The sequence below is a fragment of the Mytilus trossulus genome, chromosome 1, assembly GCF_036588685.1.
Source record: "Mytilus trossulus isolate FHL-02 chromosome 1, PNRI_Mtr1.1.1.hap1, whole genome shotgun sequence".
Taxonomy (NCBI): Eukaryota; Metazoa; Mollusca; class Bivalvia; order Mytilida; family Mytilidae; genus Mytilus; species Mytilus trossulus.
Genome location: NC_086373.1, coordinates 57,875,515 through 57,896,662, shown reverse-complemented (window position 1 = coordinate 57,896,662; position 21,148 = coordinate 57,875,515). Strand labels below are relative to the sequence as shown.

The following is a 21,148-nucleotide window of genomic DNA, read 5'->3' as shown; positions in this document are numbered from 1 at the left end:
ACTACAATATGTAGTTTAAATTGCTTGATTCGACTTGTTTTATGTGTGCATATACATTATTGCTTTCTATGTTTAATTTATTTGTGCTTTCGTCAGTTTCGAAATGTTTCTAGAGCTAATCTTGTGCATATCGACTTTAAATAAAGTTTGGTCTTATAGTTCAGAGATGAAAAGTATCAGGATCTGATAGGATTGTTCTACATCAGGTCAATCAGTTATCAAACTTACTTGGTCATACTAATATAGTTTTTGATTTAGAATATGTAAACCACTTTTCTGCACAAAATTAGTCTACTTAAGTAGCTTATGTGGTGCCTGCCCAAAGTCAAGAGCCCTGTATTTCAGTGGTTTTCGTTTGTTTATGTGTTAAATATTTGTTTTTCGTTCATTTTTTTAAATATAATTATTAAAGGCCGTTTGTTATATCGTTTGAATTGTTTTACATTGTCATTTTGGGGCCTTTTATAGCCGACTATGCGGTATGGGATTTACTCATTGTTGAAGGCTGTACGGTTACCTATAGTTGTTAATTTCTGTGTCATTTTGGTCTCTTGTGGACAATTCTCATTGGCAATCATACCACATCTTTTTTATATATTAATCTAGTCCTTTGATGTGTTGGACCTAACAAGAGGCTCTAAAGAGCCTGTGTCGCTCACCTTGGTCTATGTGAATATTAAACAAAGGAAGCAGATGGATTCATGACAAAATTGTGTTTTGGTGATGTGTTTGTACATCTAATTTTACTAAATTCTTGCTGTTTACAATTATCTCTATCTATAATGAACTTGGCCCAGTAGTTTTAGTGGAAAATCTTAGTAAAAATTTACAAATTTTATGAAAATTGTTAAAAATTGACTATGAAGGAGTAACTCCTTAGGGGGTCAATTGACCATTTGGAGTTTGTTGACTTATTTGTAAATCTTACTTTGCTGAACATTATTGCGGTTCTCAGTTTACCTCTATAATAATATTTAAGATAATAACCAAAAACAGCAAATTTTCCTGAAAATTACTTATTCAAATGCAGCAACCGAACATCGGGTTAGATTCATCTGAAAATTTTAGGGCAGATAGATCTTGACGTTATAAACCATTTGATTTGCTCTAAATGCTTTGGTTTTCAAGAATCAAAGTGATGGAAATCACTCATGGAAAGATTAGAAGAGTAGTTTGAATTATTTCATATTAAGGTATGGTTTGGTATTTTTTTTAGTTTGAGGTTTCTTATTACTCTAATTATAGGCCTTACTTGAATACCATTTATATATTCATATTTCATTTTTTTAAAAGATCTTGTTAGTCCATTATTCATTTATCTTTCAGACATAATTTGCAGAATCACTTTATGTAATGTAGATCAAAAGATGTCAAAAGATAAATTTATCATCCTTATATATATCAAACATCTAATATATAATACATTTGTGTATTCAATTATAAGGTCAAAAATTTGTATATTGAATTGTATATTGCTGGGTATGTATAATTATGTAAGACAGACTGAGGTTGAAAGGTAATGTGGTTAATTTGATTGACAGTTTAGGAGGTGGGGCATGGTAATTAAAGGTCTACCTTGTCTCTGATAGTTTGTTGATAATCACAGTTGTCAATCATTAGTACTGTATCAATACCCAATTACCTAATCAAATTGTTTTAAAAAAAAGTGCACATTAACACACCCTAATGACATACATTCTAGAATGAACTGCTCTAAAAATATACCAATTTTGTCAGTTTATATGTGTATTATGTGCACATACATGAGAACTATAGGGAACTATATTTCAGTGTGAATACATTTAGTAATAGTAGGTAACCTGTCATGTTGTTAGGGAGGTCAGTGCCTAAGTAAAGATTTAGAACAAGTTCTAATCTTTCCAAATATACTGCATTTTATCCCCATGTTCTAAGTTTAGCCATAGCGGCCATCTTGGTTGGATGGCTAGGTCACCACACATTTTTTAAACTACATATCCCAAAGATGATTGTGGCCAAGTTTTGTTTAATTTGGCCCAGTTGTTTCAGAGAAGATTTTTGTAAAAGTTTGTGACGACAGACGAGACGCAAACTGATGGGAAAAGCTCACTTGGCTCTTCAGGCCAGGTGAGCTAAAAATCAGTTATATCTTCTTGTTAAAAGAGACCTCAAATCCAAGAAAGGTTGCAATTCCTCGAGAGATTTGATTTTGCACACAAATATTACTTTAAAATTTGCAATAAGTTCAGTACATTTTAAGCAACTTTAACCTTCACAATAGCAACCTCAAATCCAAAAGCTAACTTCCACTCATTATGTGTGACAACAAATCCATGTATTGGTTGAATTCTTATATGAAAAATTGTAGTTGGCATCCAAAAACAAAAATGACCAACAGACCAGTCAGACTTCATAAAGTAAATAAATTGTTGACAGAAATTTCTCAGCATAATAATCAGTAAAAGACAACCTGATGTTAAGTAATTGAAAGTCACCGGACCATAGAAAAAAGCTTGATATTAAAATTGGTATTTAATTGCAAGCAGGGTTTCCCCTGGATCAATTATTTTTTTCGCCACCTCTTTCGCCAAAACAATATATTTTTCGCCACTTTATTATTTTTTTCGCCAAATAACATAACTATATTTTTCGTTTAAAATTTACATTTTTTTTCTACCCCCCCCCCCCCCCCCCCTCTCCCCCCTTTTCCTTAAATAAGATGATTTTGCCCATTGTGTCTATGATTATGCTCTCAAACTTATTTTAGAGTTTACATGTTAATGAATAAACACTAAAAATTTACTTTAAAACAACAGTTTTTTTTAATTTAAAAGGGAAAATTATTCATTGTTTTTTAAACAACTTTTCTAATTGATTGGGCCACTATACTTTTAATAATAAAGAAGATATACGTCCTGGAATATAACAAAATTAATGGACATGTTTTGGTTATATAATACTAGTATAGTTCGTAGGGAAAGTTTCTTCAAAAGAAAAATACTGATGTTCCCTTTTATACTAATAAGGTTTTTTTACAACAAAACAAAAGCTTTTATCACATGAAATTGATCCCTCGTTTCATGTGTAGTCATTACATTGAAGGGCTACTCTCATTCGAGTCAACCTTTTGGTTAGATGTCTTCATAACGACAGTTTTCTTTTCTTGACCATCGTAAATGAAAAAGTTGAGACGTAAAACTAGGCTTGAAACACGTGTGTCACTCAAACGACTTTAAAAACGTCTTCCTAATCAATTACCGATATTTAAGTCAAAGGATAGTTAAAGTTTAAATCCGAGATTTTTCTTGCTTTTGGACATTTTTCGTCACAACAACAGCTTCCTTTTCTAAACTATCTTTAAAAACGGAGGAGACGTCAAAAGTTTGCTTCAAACACGTGCACCGCGTCGCGAAGTGGTAAATAAATTCTGTATGTGACATTTAGCAGAAGCCATTTAACCATATCATTTTGTCAAACAATTCAATCAACACCTTTATTAATATAGTCCTTTGTTGTCGATAGCTATAAAATGCAATCAGCTGATTATTGATTTTCTGTCCAAAACTTAACGAGGTCAAGGTGAATTCCGAGTATTGCCTGATCGGTTAAAGTCCGAGAAACTCGAAAAAAGTAAATAAACAAGATGGAGGAAAATAAATCGTTCTATATATTTCTTTCGCCAAATTCTTTCGCAAATGACGAATTTTTATCGCCACAATTATTATTTTTTCGCAAATTGCGAAAATGGCGACCGCCAGCGGAAACCCTGATTGCAAGTCACTTTACCATTACAGGGCATCAAACTCATAAGTACTGATAGTAATTTTGCTTTAATTCATTTTTCATTTTTATACATCAATCAAGCGTCAAGTTTTCTCATTGGAATTGTTTTACAATTGTCATTTCTGGGCCTTTCATAGCTTACTATGTGGTATGGTGACCTATAGTTGCTAATTTTTGTGTTGTTTAGTCTCTTGTGGAGTTGTCTCATTGGCAAGCATACCACACCTTCTTTTTTTTATATTAAAGTAAATATCATTGATCTATCAAAAAAAGTTCTAACTTTACATTGAAAATTGCTAATTAGTTCAAAGTCACTAGAACATGACCTAGGGTGCAGGCCCTCAAAATAGACTGATAGGAATTGACGGAAATAAAACTTCATACAAAATATCATCGATCTACCACCAGTGGTTTCTTTCATATTAACTTCAGGACAAAAACTTTTGAATACGCCATTGAAGTTGCCATAAATAGCGCTTATATCTTGCCGTCCAAAATCCAACATTCACATGAATAACTTTCTTCTTCAATAGATTTAAAACATTCAATGAACTTTAAAAGACAACAGGGACAGAGTCAAAATAATGGCAGTAGCTAGGACAGTTCCTTATGTGGGAACTAAAAATAACAAAATATTTTTTTATTAGGTTTTTAATCCAATTGACTGATAAAAAGAGGTGACAATCAATTAAAATAGAATATATTCAAAAATATGCATGAAACAATTCTAAGTGGTATTATAATAAAAAGCAATAAAACAATGAAATATTACTTAATTTCTTCTTACAAAGTTGTACCTGAAAGATCAACAAAAAGAAAATCTGTTCATCTGTAAAAATTTCAATTTGTAAAAGTAAATTCACTATTCATAAGGAAGATTTAATTTTAACTATCAAGTAGATTTCTTTTAAATTTCAATACACAATATTATCTCCATTTCAAAAAATCAATGCAATATGAAAATGACTATTTAATCTCAGAAATTTATACAAAAATTTAATTCAACCTTTGAGCATGGTTAATCTTATTGATCAAATAATAAATAGCAAGATGATCTAAAAATTTATATTAAAACAAATGTCATTCATTGATTTTGTTGGACACCAGCAATTCAGGATTAGGAGAAATATATGAATCTCACAACTAGTTCTGTTCCTAATATTGACATATTTTTGTGTGTTAAAAGTGAACAATTTTCAGTGTATATTTAAGGAAATAGACATTTATTTTTAAGTATTATTAATGCAGACAGATGCATTAAATTTTTTTTTAACCTTAACACACCAAGTTCCAAAGACAATGTACACTATTGAAATGGTCACCTCAAATAATTTGAGAAATCCACTTGGGTTACTTTGGAGTTATTGAGGATTGCCTGTAATCATGACCAAACATTTTCAACAACCATCCTCATCTTTGTTAAAAAAAATGTTGCTCACAGCAAGTAGAAAGATCACAATGTGAAGTACTCTGAGGAATTTTTTCTTCTTCAAAATACAGAAGTTTGAAGGCCTTAATCAAATATGCCAGAAAAACATAAGTAAAGTACTTTATTACTGATATCTAATACAATATATTTTGTGTGAACATTATGTTTTTTATGCAAAAAGAATAAAAACTGGATTAACATTCACATTTATCTACAATAAAACACAATCACAGAGTGATATACCTGTATTGTAAGTTTAGGGGTCTACATAGCACTATTGGATCATCCAATCCCTTCATAACTGCTATTCCTTACAATCAAACTTAAAATCCAATCTTCTATTTATATATACTACACTATCTACAACTTTATTTGGTTAGAATAAATTACACGTGTTAAAAACATTCAACTTCATTTCATAGTATTGGTTTTGAAATAAAAAAATTCTAGTTACCTCCCTTTAAAAAAAAAGAGTCTTTGTTTGAATATCTTTCACTTAAATAAAATGAATTTATTCAAGATACTTCAAAAAGGGAGCTAAACACAGGATTGTACAACCAAAATTCTTATTTTATTCAGCAACTTTATTTCTAATAACTTTATTAAAGCAATTGACAGTATTTTGAAATCTTGAGGATATTTAAATTCCACCATTATTTGTAAATACTAAAGAAAAAGTTGTGGGTAAAATTTTAAAAGGGTATGACTACCATTGTTAGGGGGATAATCACAGTTGAACGCCGTCATTGGCAACACAATAACATCTCAAAATTCAATAACTCTCAATGAGGGACTTCTTTTTACAGATACGCTATAAATTTCATGTTTATTTATCTACAAATTACCTAAAAGTCGCTCTAAATTTAACAAGTAGATGGGGATCATCCATAAAATTTACAATGTAATTTCTACCCCACTTATCTGAGAAACTGGAGGTTTTAAATAATAGAAACATATCAATATGGCTTCACATACAATACATTTAACATTCCTAGAGATTACAAAACCTGTTTTACACCTTTTTCACCAACATGTTTATAATTCAGTTAAAATACACATTTATATATCAATTGGTTACAATAAGTTTTCTCTAAAATACAACAAATCAAAAAGTTTAAGAAGATTGTTTTTTTTTTTTTTTTTTAATTGTAAGTGGGATAAGAATATTTCACATATTTTCTAACGTCAACCCAAAAAGTGTTTATAATATATGATTTACAAAGTTTGACAATTTAAATGATTTAAGGAATAAAGTCTAAATAGAAATAATAAATGGTTTAAAACTGGATGTTGTAAAGGTATTTTTTTTTCAAATATTATTATTGGAATAGGAAGGTATGGATTAACAATTTCTATATGGAAATATTTCAATACGTATGAACATCATTTAATATATACACAAGCAATTTCTATATACAATTAACAATTATTGACCTGTTACAGGTCTATGTTTCATGTTCAATATTATTATTCAATTCCAATAAAAAAAAAAGTAGGTCCTGAGAAATTTGATAATAAATTAAATTTCAAGTATAAATAATGTAAATTATGAGATGACACCATACTTTACAACTTTTAAGATGATTTCATACAGAACAAAATGAAAACAATGAAATTTGATAATTGTCCCCCCAATCTTTTTGATACCACATACTCTTAACATATATTGTACCCTCAAACACATCTAGAATAAGCTATATGAAAAATTTATAGTTGCCCAATATCTGGGCAGGTTAGTTTACTCCATTCTGCTATATATAAATTCAAAATAAATTTTGCAATGTTTAAATTCATAGAGCTGCCTCTTGGTAAAAAAAATTTGGTAAAGCAATTATTTCTCTGCAAGCAATTGCTGCCAAAACCTCACTATCATTTGTCCAAGTTTATAACACTCGTATGCAAAAAACAATCAGTATCTTTAAAAATCAATCTTTCATACATTTTCTGTATCATACTTTTATATACATGTTTGTCTTGGAAAATCAGAAAAAATATATGAAGTTGTCGTTTTATTTTGTTCTCTTAAATGCCAATTATAATGTGGCGGTATTATAACATACCAATGACTAGTAATCAATTAAGAAATAAAAATTCTCAATCAAAATAAAAAGGTCCTCTTAAAATACCAAAGCCATTTTGAGTTACATGAGCAATATCAAGTCTTTCTCAAATATATATATTTCATCTTTATACATTCTGAACACAATTGTGAGTACACTAAAACAATGATCTGAATTCATTATAAAACAACAAATGTCTAATGATTAATAACAATCAACAATTAAAACAAATATTTTCTACAATTTTTTGCACCACACTGACAAACAATTCTATATTGATCGGTCAATGACTTTGGAATAAGTTCACTTTTTTGTGTTTCAAGTTTTGGAGGTTCATCAAAGACCTCATCTGACTCGATGGATAGTTCTGGTATATTACTGTCATTACTGTCAGCACTGTCAACACTGTCAGCGTCTCCTGTTTCCTTAACCTCATCAGGCTTTAACTCTGGTAAAGTGTCATTCTCCTCCAGGGTGACTTCTAATGAATCCCCATCACCCTCAGGCATGTCTGGATAAGTCTGTAGCACGGGCGTTTTCAGGAACTCTGCTGCTAAATTCTTTTCTACTTGATCAAGTGTTGGGGGTTGATTTGTAGTATCTCCTGTAATTAACATAAGTTTTTAAAAAAATATGCTTCAATCAAAACTGATAATTAAAGACCAAATTGCAACTACAATTATAAGCTATCAATATTTTTGTGACTTTTTTTTAATGTAAAATATTATGTGTCCTGTTGAGTGTTCAATAATGCTGGATAATTATAATTATAACCTATATTGAAAATACAATTGTTTAACTTTTAGAAGTTCACTTTTGCTCAGTCTTGTCAGAATGTCAATTGTATTTTAGTGCTAAAGATCTTGTATCTTATATTCAAATTGAAGAGGAACATTTACTATCATCCTAAAACAAATGGTTTCAAAGGAAAATTGAGGAATTAACAACAACAAATGCAAACTGCATTGAAGACCTATTGGTTACCTTCTGCTGTCTGTTCTATTGTCCGGTTGTTGTCTCTTTGACACAATCCCCATTTCCATTGTCAATTTTATTAGCTCTTCTTTTTATATATATTTGACCATTGTGTGCAAAAATTTGTAAGGGTTCCGCGGAACCCAGTGTCTCGCCTACTTTTGCTGTAAATCCCAGGCTCAACAAAAATGAGGAAAAAAATCTATAAAAATATTCCTCTTGATACTATCTTATGATTGTAAGAAGCTTCTGTCCAAGTTTGGTAAAAATCTAGGATAGTTAATGAATCTATTAAATGTTTTGAAAACTTTAACTGTAGACTGTATGTAATGTTAACTGGAAGAAAATCTAAGTCCATTTAAAAGTAAAATATAGAAAAAATGGAGTTATTTTTACAAAATTTACTTCTGGATACTATCTTATGATCATAAATAAGCTTCTATCAAAGTTTGGTACAAACCCAGGATATTTTAAGAAAGTTAATTAAATTCTAAAAACTTTAACCACAGAGTGAATGTAATGTTTCACTGCAGAAAAACTAAGTCCATTTAAAAGTGAAATATGGAAAAAATGGATTTATTTTTTTACAAAATTTACTTCTGGATACTATCTTATGATCATAAACAAGCTTCTGTCTAAGTTTGGTACAAACCCAGGATAGTTTAAGAGAGTTATTAAAATTCTAAAAACTTTAACCACAGAGTGAATGTTATGTTTCCCCCCAGAAAAAACTAAGTCCATTTATAAGTAAAATACGGAAAAAATGGAATTTTATTTTTACAAAATATACTTCTGGATACTATCTTATGATCATAAACAGGTTTCTGTCCAAGATTGGTACAAACCCAGGATAGTTTAAGAGAGTTATTAAAATTCTAAAAACTTTAACCACAGAGTGAATGTTATGTTTCCCCGCAGAAAAAACTAAGTCCATTTATAAGTAAAATACGGAAAAAGTGGAATTTTATTATTACAAAATTTACTTCTGGATACTATCTTATGATCATAAACAAGCTTCTGTCCAAGTTTGGTAGAAATCCAGTATAGTTTAAGAAAGTTATTAAAATTTCAAAAACTTTAACCACAGAGTGAATATTTGTGGACGCCGCCGACGACGGAAAGTAGGATCGCTTAGTCTCGCTTTTTCGACTAAAGTCGAAGGCTCGACAAAAATGTGTGTTTTTGTTATACAGGAAGTTGAGAAAAAAAATCTGAAAATTCATCAGACAGTAAAGCATGCATTCACATGGAAGTTTGAAAAAAATGTGCAGAGTTCAAAATGTAGGCAGACATGTTTTGGGCTGAACAATTGACTAAACATACCTGTCATCATGTAATCAAAGGTTAATTCTTCTCCCTTCTCTATGTCTCTCCTTGAAAACAATGCAATCCTTGGTAATGTTGGATCTAACGTATTAATCCACACTCCAAATACTTCCAAATTAGGATCACACTGAAATAGAGAAGTTATTATTTTCAAAGTGGACTTGATTTGTAAATTTCTTTTAAATAATACATTTTCCTCACATAAATACACATATTACATTTGCCATCTTTCCTAGTAATGATTGTCATTCATGTATAACTGGGTTAATTTTTTAAATAGGTTCATTTTGATTTATCCTTTGTGTTGCTCTATTAAAAGGAATTGTGTCATTGATACAGAAGCATTTTGAAAACAAACATATTGACCTACAATCTCTGATGTATAGTAAAAGTCTCTATAGTAGACATAAACACTTTCCATAATGTTTATCAAAGTGTAGACTATATTGAAGCTGCCAATCATTTTTCATAGTGTATAGACTCTATTGTTACTCAAATGGAATTGGAATTGTACAGACTTTCGTTTTTGTGTTTTTGAAATTAAAACTTAAGGATTCGAGCATCCTCAAATAAAGGGTTCATATTATCTAAGGTCTTGGTAATTTCTCCCGTGTGAAAGAGCCAAATCCAATGTTGTGCTAGTCTTTTTGTTTGGCTGCCTAAAATCCATTCAGGTCACTTATCCACACCCTTTTATTTAGTGCAGATCCCAACTTTGCCCATTACTATTAATTCAGAATTATTGCGAGGTTTTAATTATTGCGAAAAAGGTGAGAGAGTTGTAAACTTTTATAAAAATTGAAAAAGAGAAAAGAATTCTCAAAATCGTATTTAAGTCTTAAAATGACAAATCGCAATAACAAATGTACACAATAATTTCAGAATTTACAGTTATTGTCAATTTAGATAGCAAGAGACATTAAATCTCAAAGTATATGGCCTTGAAAGATTGCTCACGTTTTCAATGTCAAAAATGTCTTACCGAATGATTGATAAAGTGGGACACATTTCCATAGTAACCAGCATCAACAGTATATGGACAGTCTCCATCATTATAATCAAGATCAAAGAGGTAGGTTCTTCCAACAGCATCATAATATTTCCCTCGTTTTTCTGCTTCCACATCTGTTATAACCTGCAAAACATCACATTAGTTTAGAAGCCATTACTGTGTATTTCCTCAAGTGAATCATGCAGCTTATCTAGTTCAATTTTACTATTTCTCGTAATATTCATTTTATAGTTTGATTCAAGGGTCACTGATGAGGTGTATGCAGATGAAATGCACATCTGGCATGCCAAATAATGACCCTGGTATCTCTGCAGATATTTTTTTGAATAATTTTTTTTTTTTTTTTAATTTCCCCCGTTTTGAAAATGTCTTTCTGATGTTAAAATGTAGCATGTATGTTTAATTTGATTAGACAGTAGTTTCCTTGAGGTAAATCAACATAAAATTTAGTACAAGATAATTTACATTGTACCCATTAAATTGTAGCAAATGCACACAATTCAGACTAAAAGTTACTTGTATTTTTTTTAACTCAACATGTAAGTTGCATATAGTTTTTTTGTCTAAAGAAACAGCTAAAAACAGTTTGCACTTTAATTTGTTGTCCATCAGCATCATTGGTTCAGTTTGGTATTAAAATATATCTTCAGGCTGAGAGAGCTGTAAGAAAACTTTGCATAAATAAATAAAATAAAAATTCATTTGAGGTCATACATGTATCAGCAGTAGTAAACGTCAGACTTCAATTTTTATTTTCAAATTGTTTCTATATATTATTCAGGAGTTGTTCTTCTAAATGAAAACGTACATTAGCTGAACTTCCAGTGACTAGGTGAAAATGCAGCAATGCATAATAAAAAGTATACTTTACCTCTCCTACGTATTCAACAACAAAAGACCCTTTCTTAATCTTCTGTAGAGTTTTCACACCCCATCCTCTACCATTGATTGTCCGAAATATGCTCAGTTTGCATTTTCTTCCTAACTGAACAACACGATTAGGACACTCTGGACCACATTTACAACGTTTATTACACTCATATATTGGTGTTCCTTTGAGTACTCTTAGTCTCTTGTTTTTGTAGTAGGCAAACTCTGATCCACACTGTGTTACACAGCATTTTTTCTTATTATCTAAACAACTGTCACATTCACATCCTACAAGGGGATCATTTGGTATGATTATTCCTTCCATTGGCTTATAGTCATTGATATATACAAAGTTTTCTGGCGGACCCTCAAGATCTATATTGTTTTCTACAACTATTCCAGCAGGGTCTGTACTGATGGCATTTAAATGAACTTGCCATTCCTTGAGTGCTTTTATAATTTCCACTTTCTTTTGTTTGTATGCTTTGGATCTAGGATTTAATGGTTTTCCTGCTGAAGGTTTATATTTTGGTTTGTATTTTCCACCCGTAGCAATCAGTCCTTTGAAAATAGGTTTCCCACCTTTAACTGGACTACTGACAGAGAGCAACTGAAGAGGGGATATTTTCCCTTTCATTGGCTTAAGTTTCTGAAATATTTCATCTACTCTGCTTCTCTTGGAAATTGGGACGTTATCATCATATTCATACTTTCTCTTGGTACCCCTAACATGAAACTCTTCCAAAAGATCTGTACATTCTAGATTAGCCTTTGGTTCCCAAGAATTGTGTGCATTACTCCAGTCTTTCCATTTGATAAGATAATATTCTTCTCCCTAAAACAATTGTGATTTACAGTTTATTTCAAAATGATGTAAAGGTTCAAACATTTGTTACTAACAAAATTTACAAGTCACCTGCAGTAATTTTTTAAGGTAGCACAAATCCAAAGATTTTATAACTCCAACTCCAAAGTTTTAAAATTCTGTAACTTTCTTAATAATGCTTGGAAATTTATATAAGTGGTAGTTATAGATAGCTTATAGACTACTCTTTCAAATAAATGCAATGTTAGTATTATGCAACAATTATGTAACCAATTATAATGTTAACTATGTCTAAAATATTTTTCACCAAATTTCCACTTTCAATTGAAATTAGCTTCTGCATAGGTATTCCTAGAGGGTTGATTTTATTATATGTTGTTCCTATGGCCATTATCTACAAAAGGGTGTCTCAGATTTCAGATAGAATGTAATGAACAAATTTTACACCTACAATGTAATTGAACATTATCTTCTTTTCAGGGCTCACACTACTTCAGAATTATAGGGAGAAGTGACTTCTCTTTTTGAAACTGATAGGGAGAAGTGGTGAGATTTGTAAGAGAAGTGCTCATTCGCTCGATGCGCTACAATGTTTGGATTTTACTGTTGTATAAATGGTCATTTGTAAATAATATTCTTTTTAAATTGTTCAATTCATATCCGAGTATACAATTAAAGCAACATTTTAAATTAAAAGTTATTTAAATTTTACTAAGATCCCTGTGAGAAACTATCAACTAAATAATTTATTTTTTTTAAAAGGTAAAGAAATTATAATATACAGTCCGCCAAAAGTTAAGCACCACCTGTTTTTATTGCACAGATTTTTTTTCAAATTTAAAAAATCAATTTTTCCATGAAAAAAATAAAACAATCATATAGCAATTTTGCTAATGTATACCATAAAAAAAAACAGAAATGTAATTTAAGTCACTTATGAAGGTTCTATGCATGTAGGTTTTCCGTTCATAGAAATAGTGTAAATTACTGAATTCAGAAACAGAATTTAAGTTTCACTTTGATTTTATTTTTTTACAAAAAATGATCACCCAATATTATTAAAACTTTCTACACATAAGCTTTGGTATGTTTGGCAATTTTAATGACAACATTGTTCTAGCGTTGTCGTCAATGTACACGAGTCTTGGCAATGTAGACGCAAGTTGGGGATTATTAAAATGAGGGACTACAATGTTTTAAGGCTTCAAATATATGTTTGTCTGTCCGTTTATGCTACCCTGCAGAACATGCATACCCAGCTTATAACGGTATAAGAAGTAACCCCATACTGGAACACCTCCGGCACTGAATGCAGTCCTTGTGCAAACATTGTTTTTGGTCATAGGCCGTTTTGTTTCCCCGCGAAATTCGTATTTTGGCGTCTACTGGCAGTAAAGAAACTGACTACCATCTGAACAATGAGTGTTTTGTCAGCTTCTTATGTTCAAGCATAGATAGTAATTATCCCATTAAAACCTGACGGTGGAGTGCCTTCCTGTAAGTACAGGTCTCTATACACCAAGACTTGCTCTTCAGTTGCCTCTGAGAAGTCAACTGACCAATGTACGAACACTTACACGACCACCTGGAGAAACTGTATTTGTAAACGCGCAGATGACATTTGATAAGAGGTTGCTTGACTGCTTTATCGGAGTTCAATCCTTTTGGTCGTAATTGATTTTCTTAGTGTATGTTGAAGGTAATTCATAACACCAAACATTATTATTTTTTTCACAATTTAATTAAAAACTATCTTGTGTATGAAATTCAGTGTTTCTCATCAAAAGATATATAAAGGTAAGCTGGGCCATAATGTACTGATATTAGTGTATAAGTCTAAGAGTTGAAGCAACTTTACAATAGTTTACAACAATCCATATAAATTATAGGGAATTATATACACCAATAAATGATGAGTTTATTTAGATGTAACCAAAAGTCTTTTAATGCGTGTGGAATGTGTAATTTTTCCTTTTGAGATCAATATTATTCTGTCAGGTGTTCCATCCGTGTGTCCGTAGTAATTTTTGTAAAAATACGGATTTCGGTCATAGCTGTTTAGAAATCAATCAATAGCCGTCAATGGAGGACGATTGCAAGAAAATTTACAAAACTAAACGATGTTTGACAAGTTATTTGGAAAGGATCATGACGTTTTTAATGCATTAAATGGATTGAACATTTACTGGAGGCAACTTTTATCACGTTTAAATGAAGTAACAAACTTATTTTGCAGCTGAAAGTTCGGTTGATGTACGCTTTCGAGTAACAAGCACAGGGACTTGCGGAAGTGCAAAAAGTGATAAAAAGTTGTGTTTCTATTAAATAACTTGCTACACACTGCAAAAACGATGCTCCAACCTCTTTTCATAAGATAATCAACCGTTTATGTCTGAATTTCTTTAATTATCAATAAAAAGTTGATGTTTCATCAACTTGGTTAAAATTTAAAATGTCCGATGACGGAAGCGACTGAAAGCGAATATCGTAAACAACAGGGCGACTTGTCTTCGCTTTTGGGGGTCGTGGAAAGCGACTTGTTCGCCCAAGTCGCCTGGTAGCGTGAGCCCTGCTCTTTTATGTGGTAAGGATGTTAACACTAATTAGAGATTTATGAGAGAATGGAATACATGACCATAGGGACAATTTGAGACAACCTTTTGAAGCCCATGATGTGTTGATCAAGATTTCGATAATTTTTTCTTTATAGTTAAAGAGATGATAGAGCTAAATTCATATAAGTGAACTGACGGAGATTTTGCCACTAATTATGTAATAATTGATTACAATGTACGTAATAAAAATGTTGCATCCTTTTGAAAGATTAATCTTTTATCTATCTATATATACATTATGTACCTCTTTTATTATTTTTTATGCATTACACCATTTTAAAGGTAAGTGATTCATTGGAAGAAAAAAAATCTTTGTATTGTGCTACCTTATATCAGAGTGCTTAATAAAAATTGCTTTAAGGTGGTACCCAACACTTTCACTAAAATTAATTTGGCTCGTTTAATTTTCATAAAATTTTGTCAAAGTATTTACTTTGACCCTTTAACACAAATAAAAAAAAAAAAAATTTTTTAACCAACTGTTTTGTCAGAAAAATTACACTGGTTATATAGCAGTTTGACAAGCACCAATTTTGATCATTGAGAAGCTTAATATTCCTTTTACAACACAACGTAATTAAAACGTTTAGTTGACTTTACAGAGTTACATGTACATGTATCTCCCTGTAGTGTTGCGTACCACCTTAATTTATCCCTGATAATTTTTTTAGAAATGTCAATGGATAGATGTTTGGAATGATCAATGCACTATAAATTTTGTGTATCCTAAAAGCAGAAATGATCTTTGGAAAATTTATATTAAGTCAGTACCATAGGGTTTTTGCTTGCATTTCAGTTTCAAAATACAGTAACATTATATTCAAATTTTTAAGGTATATTTTGAGCACATCTTAATTGCCAGCCACTTAAATATTCATTGTATTTGAACATAATTTAACTTAATCTTTAACTTGTCATGGTGTAAATTTAAACTATATAACTAATATCACTCAAAATCTTCAAGCATGACGTAAAAAAGTGTTGAAAACAGATAATTTAAGTGAATTTTCCAAGTCCAAGGTCACTTATAATTAGGACCATATATAACTCTGCACAAAATCATCAGACCAGTACAAAATTTGAACTTCATCTGCAGCTTGTCATGATAAAACAAATATACACCAAATATCAAATCATTATCTTGAAAGTATGAAGAAAAAAGTGGAAAACTGATTTGCCAGACAGGCCCAGACTGATGGATAGGAAGTCAGACAACACCGAGTGCAAACCTAAAGTCGAATAAGACATCATAATCAATGAATCAGACAGCATGATTTTATTCTTTTTTCAATAATATGCAAATAATTTAGAAATTTAGTACTAACTCACTTTTCAAAATGAGATGGCAACATGGTCAATATTATTTTAATGATTCTTTTTTAAATTTCTTCACACAGGCACAATGTTAGAATAGAATCATGCGTTAAGAAAATGTGCACCATTAAAGATGACCTAATTAAGATGACTGGAAACATAACTCTTAAAAATTTTCCCCTATCAAATAATTTTTGCATTTGCACAATGCTGAGCTGAACCAAATTTAACTGGACATTTAGCAATTGTCAGAAGAACTGTTTTCATTGAATTACTAAAGCTAATATAAATTGTGTAAGTTTAGGAAATAAGACATTTTCATACCTCATCTTCACAGTGGTCAATGATCTGTTCAACTTCCCAGTGGCCATCTTCCCAATTTATTTCTCCCTTTTCAACAACTGAAATGAGATAAAAATATTTTTGTTATTTGTTAACAATGGTTGCTGTCTCATTGATTTTATTCATATCCATGTGTACATGTACATATAAATGTATCTTTTGTGTAGTCTTGCATGTTCTTTATCGTAATTATTCAACAGAAAATAATTTATTAATCCAATAATTACATGTACATGTATATGTCTAGCTATTTGAAAGAGGATGAGAAACGTAATTATTTGTAATGACCTTTTAAATTAGCAAATTTGGTTTATATGTATTGTTATAATTCAAGAAGTGTCCTATTGTTGCAATTATTTTTGCAATATATTAAATAACACCAGTGTATTTGCATTGCCATTTAGTGCACAACAAATCAATACCACACTAATCCAAGTAAATATTGTTGAATTTTACCTTTTTAGTCTGACACTCTACATATGAATGTGTACATGATGTATTGATAAATAATACTGAGCACAACATTTGTCAGAAATCTTAAAAACTGAACATTAAAAGTTAAAATCTTTTATTGAAGACTTGTTGGGGCACACTATACTTATAGATTATCGTTGATTATCTCAACGAGATTGATTTTCTCGCTTGAGCTGGTACAGCGAAAGTGAGAAAAGCAATCGAGTTGAGATGACCAATGATAATCTGTTTATCGCTATTTTACCAACGACGACGTCAATTTCACAGGGCTCGACATTAACGTTTGTCCGATTGTCCGGGACAAGTGGACACAGGTGTCGGGCAAGTACATTCACCATACTACTTGTCCGATGGGACAAGTGAAAAATCAAGGTCAGATAAAAATAGATCAAATTCAAGACTTATACATTCCCACAAATATGAATGATTGTTTTATTGATTATACTTAATGAAATAATTATTCATTGATTGAACTAGAGACATATAAAACTTGTATAATATGTCTCTGATTAAGTATTGAACATGCTGGCAGCCATTGACCATGGGGATATAAGTAAGGGGAAAGAAACCAATGTTAATGTATCTAATTAGTATAAGCTTCCTTGAATTAGGAGCACCTCCATGTGGAGTTTTACCTAAACTTTAGTTTAAAATATTAAATTAAAGTATGTTTCATTTGATTTTGCTTTTATGCATAACAATACATTAAAAGAGGTTTTATTTGATAAGATCTATGATATAAAAATTTAAGATGAAACAAAAAAAAAAAAAAAAATTCTAAAAACTAAAGGCAGATTTTTTAGTGAAATGTGTATGTACTTCATGATCATATATCAATGTATATACAAATCAAAATAAATTGTTAAAGCTTGTTTTGACATCATCAATAAATTAAAAAGGTTTACTCATATACATGTTCAAGGTGGCCAGGTGTATTTACATCCTTGGTTTAACCCATACCACTACTAAAGAATGAATAGGTCCATAGGGGAACGTAGTGGTTTGGGAAGAAATGATGATTTAATGATTGACAAATGATAATGACATTGAGTCAGAGAACACAGTCTTGCAAAAAAACTTTCATTCTGAAATAATGAAATGTATTTTGATGCGGTATTCATATAACATTACAAAATGCTCCTTTTATTGGGTACAATCAAAGCCCAAGTGTTATTATTGCATAAATCATCAATATGTTAGATTTTCAATTATGAATTCGGACAAGTAAGTTAAGAGTTCGGACAAGCTGATTTTATTACCACTTGTCCGAAGGGACAAGTTAGAAAAAATGTTAATGTAGAGGCCTGTTTCAATGTCAATTTCGTTAGCAACGCCACGTGGCCTCCTTAGTTTCTAGTGATAATTTTTCCATCTCAAGCGAGAAGCATGATATGAAAATTATCACAAAAAAAGATCAAATGAAAAATAGCGATAATATATAATATCTATGATTCATGAATATGAATTAAACCAAATAACGCAGAACTAGACTGCAAATAAAAAAAAATATTTCTAAATGACTTGCAGAACATAATTCTCAAAACCACCATCTTCCGACAGATCATTCTCATCAAGTTATCATGTATGGAGAAAAGATGCCAACTTAAAAAAATATAGCAAATACTCTTTCATGCTTACAGTCTGCACAAAATTCTTTTCCACTACATGTACTAGTCACAAGACGAATATTCCAACATTTTTTTATTGGTCCAAACAAAATTTGCAAGAACTTACTAGTCCATATAAAATTTTACTAGTCTGGGACATCGGACTAGTGACTAACCGTGCAGACTGCTTGGAGTGGATTGCTGCTCATAAGAGAACGCAATAGAACCTAATGATTTCCTCTTTTTTTAACATCAAAACAAATTGTAAAGATTGTTCAGGACTTTAAATATTCTGAATAAAAGCTAGCTCAAAGACAAACAAGCCATTAAACTTCATTGTATGTTTACATTTTTAAGAAGAAAATATCTGTATCAAAAGTCTGGAATTACTGCAAAAATCTGAATTGATTTGCCACTTGTTCCCACATTTTCTATTAAACTTATAAAACAATAAGTAATATTCCTATAAAAAGGCTACATAGTAGATGTACTAAATTACTAATGGCACACCTCAGAATTTTTGCTCTTTTGATATCATTGCACTTTGAAAATTTCATAATCCACTTGGCTACAAAAGGGACCATAAAACTTATTGCTACTAAAAATGTCAATGCAACAGTTTAAAAAAAAAAAAAGCAGTTGTGTTTAGTTTTATTATATAAACATCATAATTTTCTGCAAGACTTTTCCTGTGGACAACCCGACAAATGGGGAACAATTCCCCAAATGAGTAACAATCCCTCATTTGAGTAATCGTTTCATAATGCTAAAAACTAAATTTTCCAAAATTGGATCTTTATAGGTAAAATGACACAAAGTCATAGAAAATGGAACATCTTCTCCCAAAGAACTATATTTTTATTATAGGTTTTTAAAAAGTTAGAATCCTAGAAAATAGTCAAATTTTCCGATTTTTCATGGGCTTGTATTGTTTCAGTAAATCAAGATAAACTAAAGATAATTATCTTTTGGAAAAATTGCTGCATTTTTTCATGAATATGTGCCATTTGAAAAATAAAGATTCAGTTCAGAAAAAAAACTATTGGCTTTTATTATGTCATAATACAAAAGGGATTTTTTCATAGAACATTTGAATTGTCAACACTAACAGCAGTGTTACCGAACACATAATTTTGATATCTTAAACTCATCGACCCCCTAGAGTCTCTGTGCAAATTATGCATTCTACATGGATTGAAAACAGTTACTTTTCCACAGCATGGAAAAGCTTAAAGCTTAAAATCATGCAGAGTTGTCTGCCGGTTGACAGTTCGAACTTCAAAACTAATAAATATTGCAAATGCAGATGTATTTAAAACTAACAATAAACTTACGTTTGCTGATCAATTTTTGTGCAACGAATGGACCCAATTTTTTCAGTGTCAAATATACCAGATACTGATTTGTTTCGGCTGAAAGTTTTAAATTTTGTTTTTGACACGCTCTTTGCAAATCGATAATTCCTGATAGACAGGACACCTGTGCGTCTTTAATCTCATCTTCCATGGTAGAAAATATAGATATTTTTAGAAGTTGTTTCAAATTTGTTGATCTTTAATGGTTGTTTGAAAATATCCGGCTGTCACCATTTACGATGCCAAGATAAGTTAACCACTGGATCAAACAAATGGCGCGCATTTGAATGTTTCCCGTTTGTGGAGACAGGTGATTGGTCGAACACTTTTGTCCTAGGAGTTGTCCCCCTTATAACTTATTTTCACGCTAACCACCCCCCGCGTTGATAATATTCCTCTTGATACTATTTTTTGATTGCAAGAAGCCTCTGTCCAAGTGGAAAAAATCCAGGATAGTTTATGAACCTATTAAATGTTTTAAAAACAGACTGTATGTAATGTTACCTGGAAGAAAAACTAAGTCCATTTCTAATACAGATAATAATTTCAGATACACAGGTGAAAAAATATTAACAATTTTTTTTTCAAGATACTAGCTTTTAGTAATAAACAAGCTTCTGTCGAAGTTTGATACAAATTAAAAATACTATAAGAAAGTTATTGATTTAAAAAAAAAATAACAACAGACTGTATGTAATGTTAACTGGAAGAAAAACTAAGTCCAGTTTTAATACAGATAATAATTTCAGATACACAGGTGAAAAAATATTAACAATTTTTTTTTCAAGATACTAGCTTTTAGTAATAAACAAGCTTCTGTCGAAGTTTGATACAAATTAAAAATAGTATAAGAAAGTTATTAATTTAAAAAAAAAATTTAACAACAGAGTGAATGTGTCGTTTCCTGGCAGAATATGCCACGGTAAGTCCATTTAAAAGTGAAATACCAAAAACATGGATTTTTTTTTACAAAATTCACTTCTGGATACTATCTTATGATCATAAACAAGCTTCTGCCCAAGTTTGGTACAAACCCAGGATAGTTTAAGAAAGTTATTAGAATTTTATAAACTTTAACTTAAGAGTGAATGTGTTGTTTTCCGCAGAAAATCAAATTCCATGAGTAAAATAGGGAAATAATGAATTTATTTTTTTACAAAATTTACTTCTGGAAACTATCT

General features: G+C 30.8%; 1 protein-coding gene across 1 annotated transcript; it reads right to left on the bottom strand.

Annotated features, from left to right (window-relative positions):
• Positions 1-5,295: 5,295 nt before the first annotated feature.
• On the bottom strand, positions 5,296-20,277 carry LOC134728106 (histone-lysine N-methyltransferase SUV39H2-like). Its single transcript, XM_063592538.1, has 6 exons — positions 19,947-20,277; positions 16,514-16,590; positions 11,436-12,269; positions 10,535-10,687; positions 9,550-9,679; positions 5,296-7,855 (listed from the first exon to the last, which is right to left on the bottom strand). The coding sequence occupies exons 1-6, from the start codon at positions 20,116-20,118 to the stop codon at positions 7,473-7,475; spliced, it is 1,749 nt and encodes a 582-aa protein (XP_063448608.1). The 5' UTR covers positions 20,119-20,277; the 3' UTR covers positions 5,296-7,472.
• Between the last annotated feature and the right edge of the window lie 871 nt (positions 20,278-21,148).

Coding starts and splice junctions, on each gene's coding strand:
- LOC134728106 (XM_063592538.1), bottom strand. CDS start 20,118: ATGGAAGATGAGATTAAAGACGCACAGGTGTCCTGTCTATCAGGAATT. Junction 16,591..19,946: donor ACAAAAATTGATCAGCAAAC/GTAAGTTTATTG, acceptor ATCTCATTTCAG/TTGTTGAAAAGGGAGAAATA. Junction 7,856..9,549: donor CTTTGATTACATGATGACAG/GTATGTTTAGTC, acceptor TGTTAATTACAG/GAGATACTACAAATCAACCC.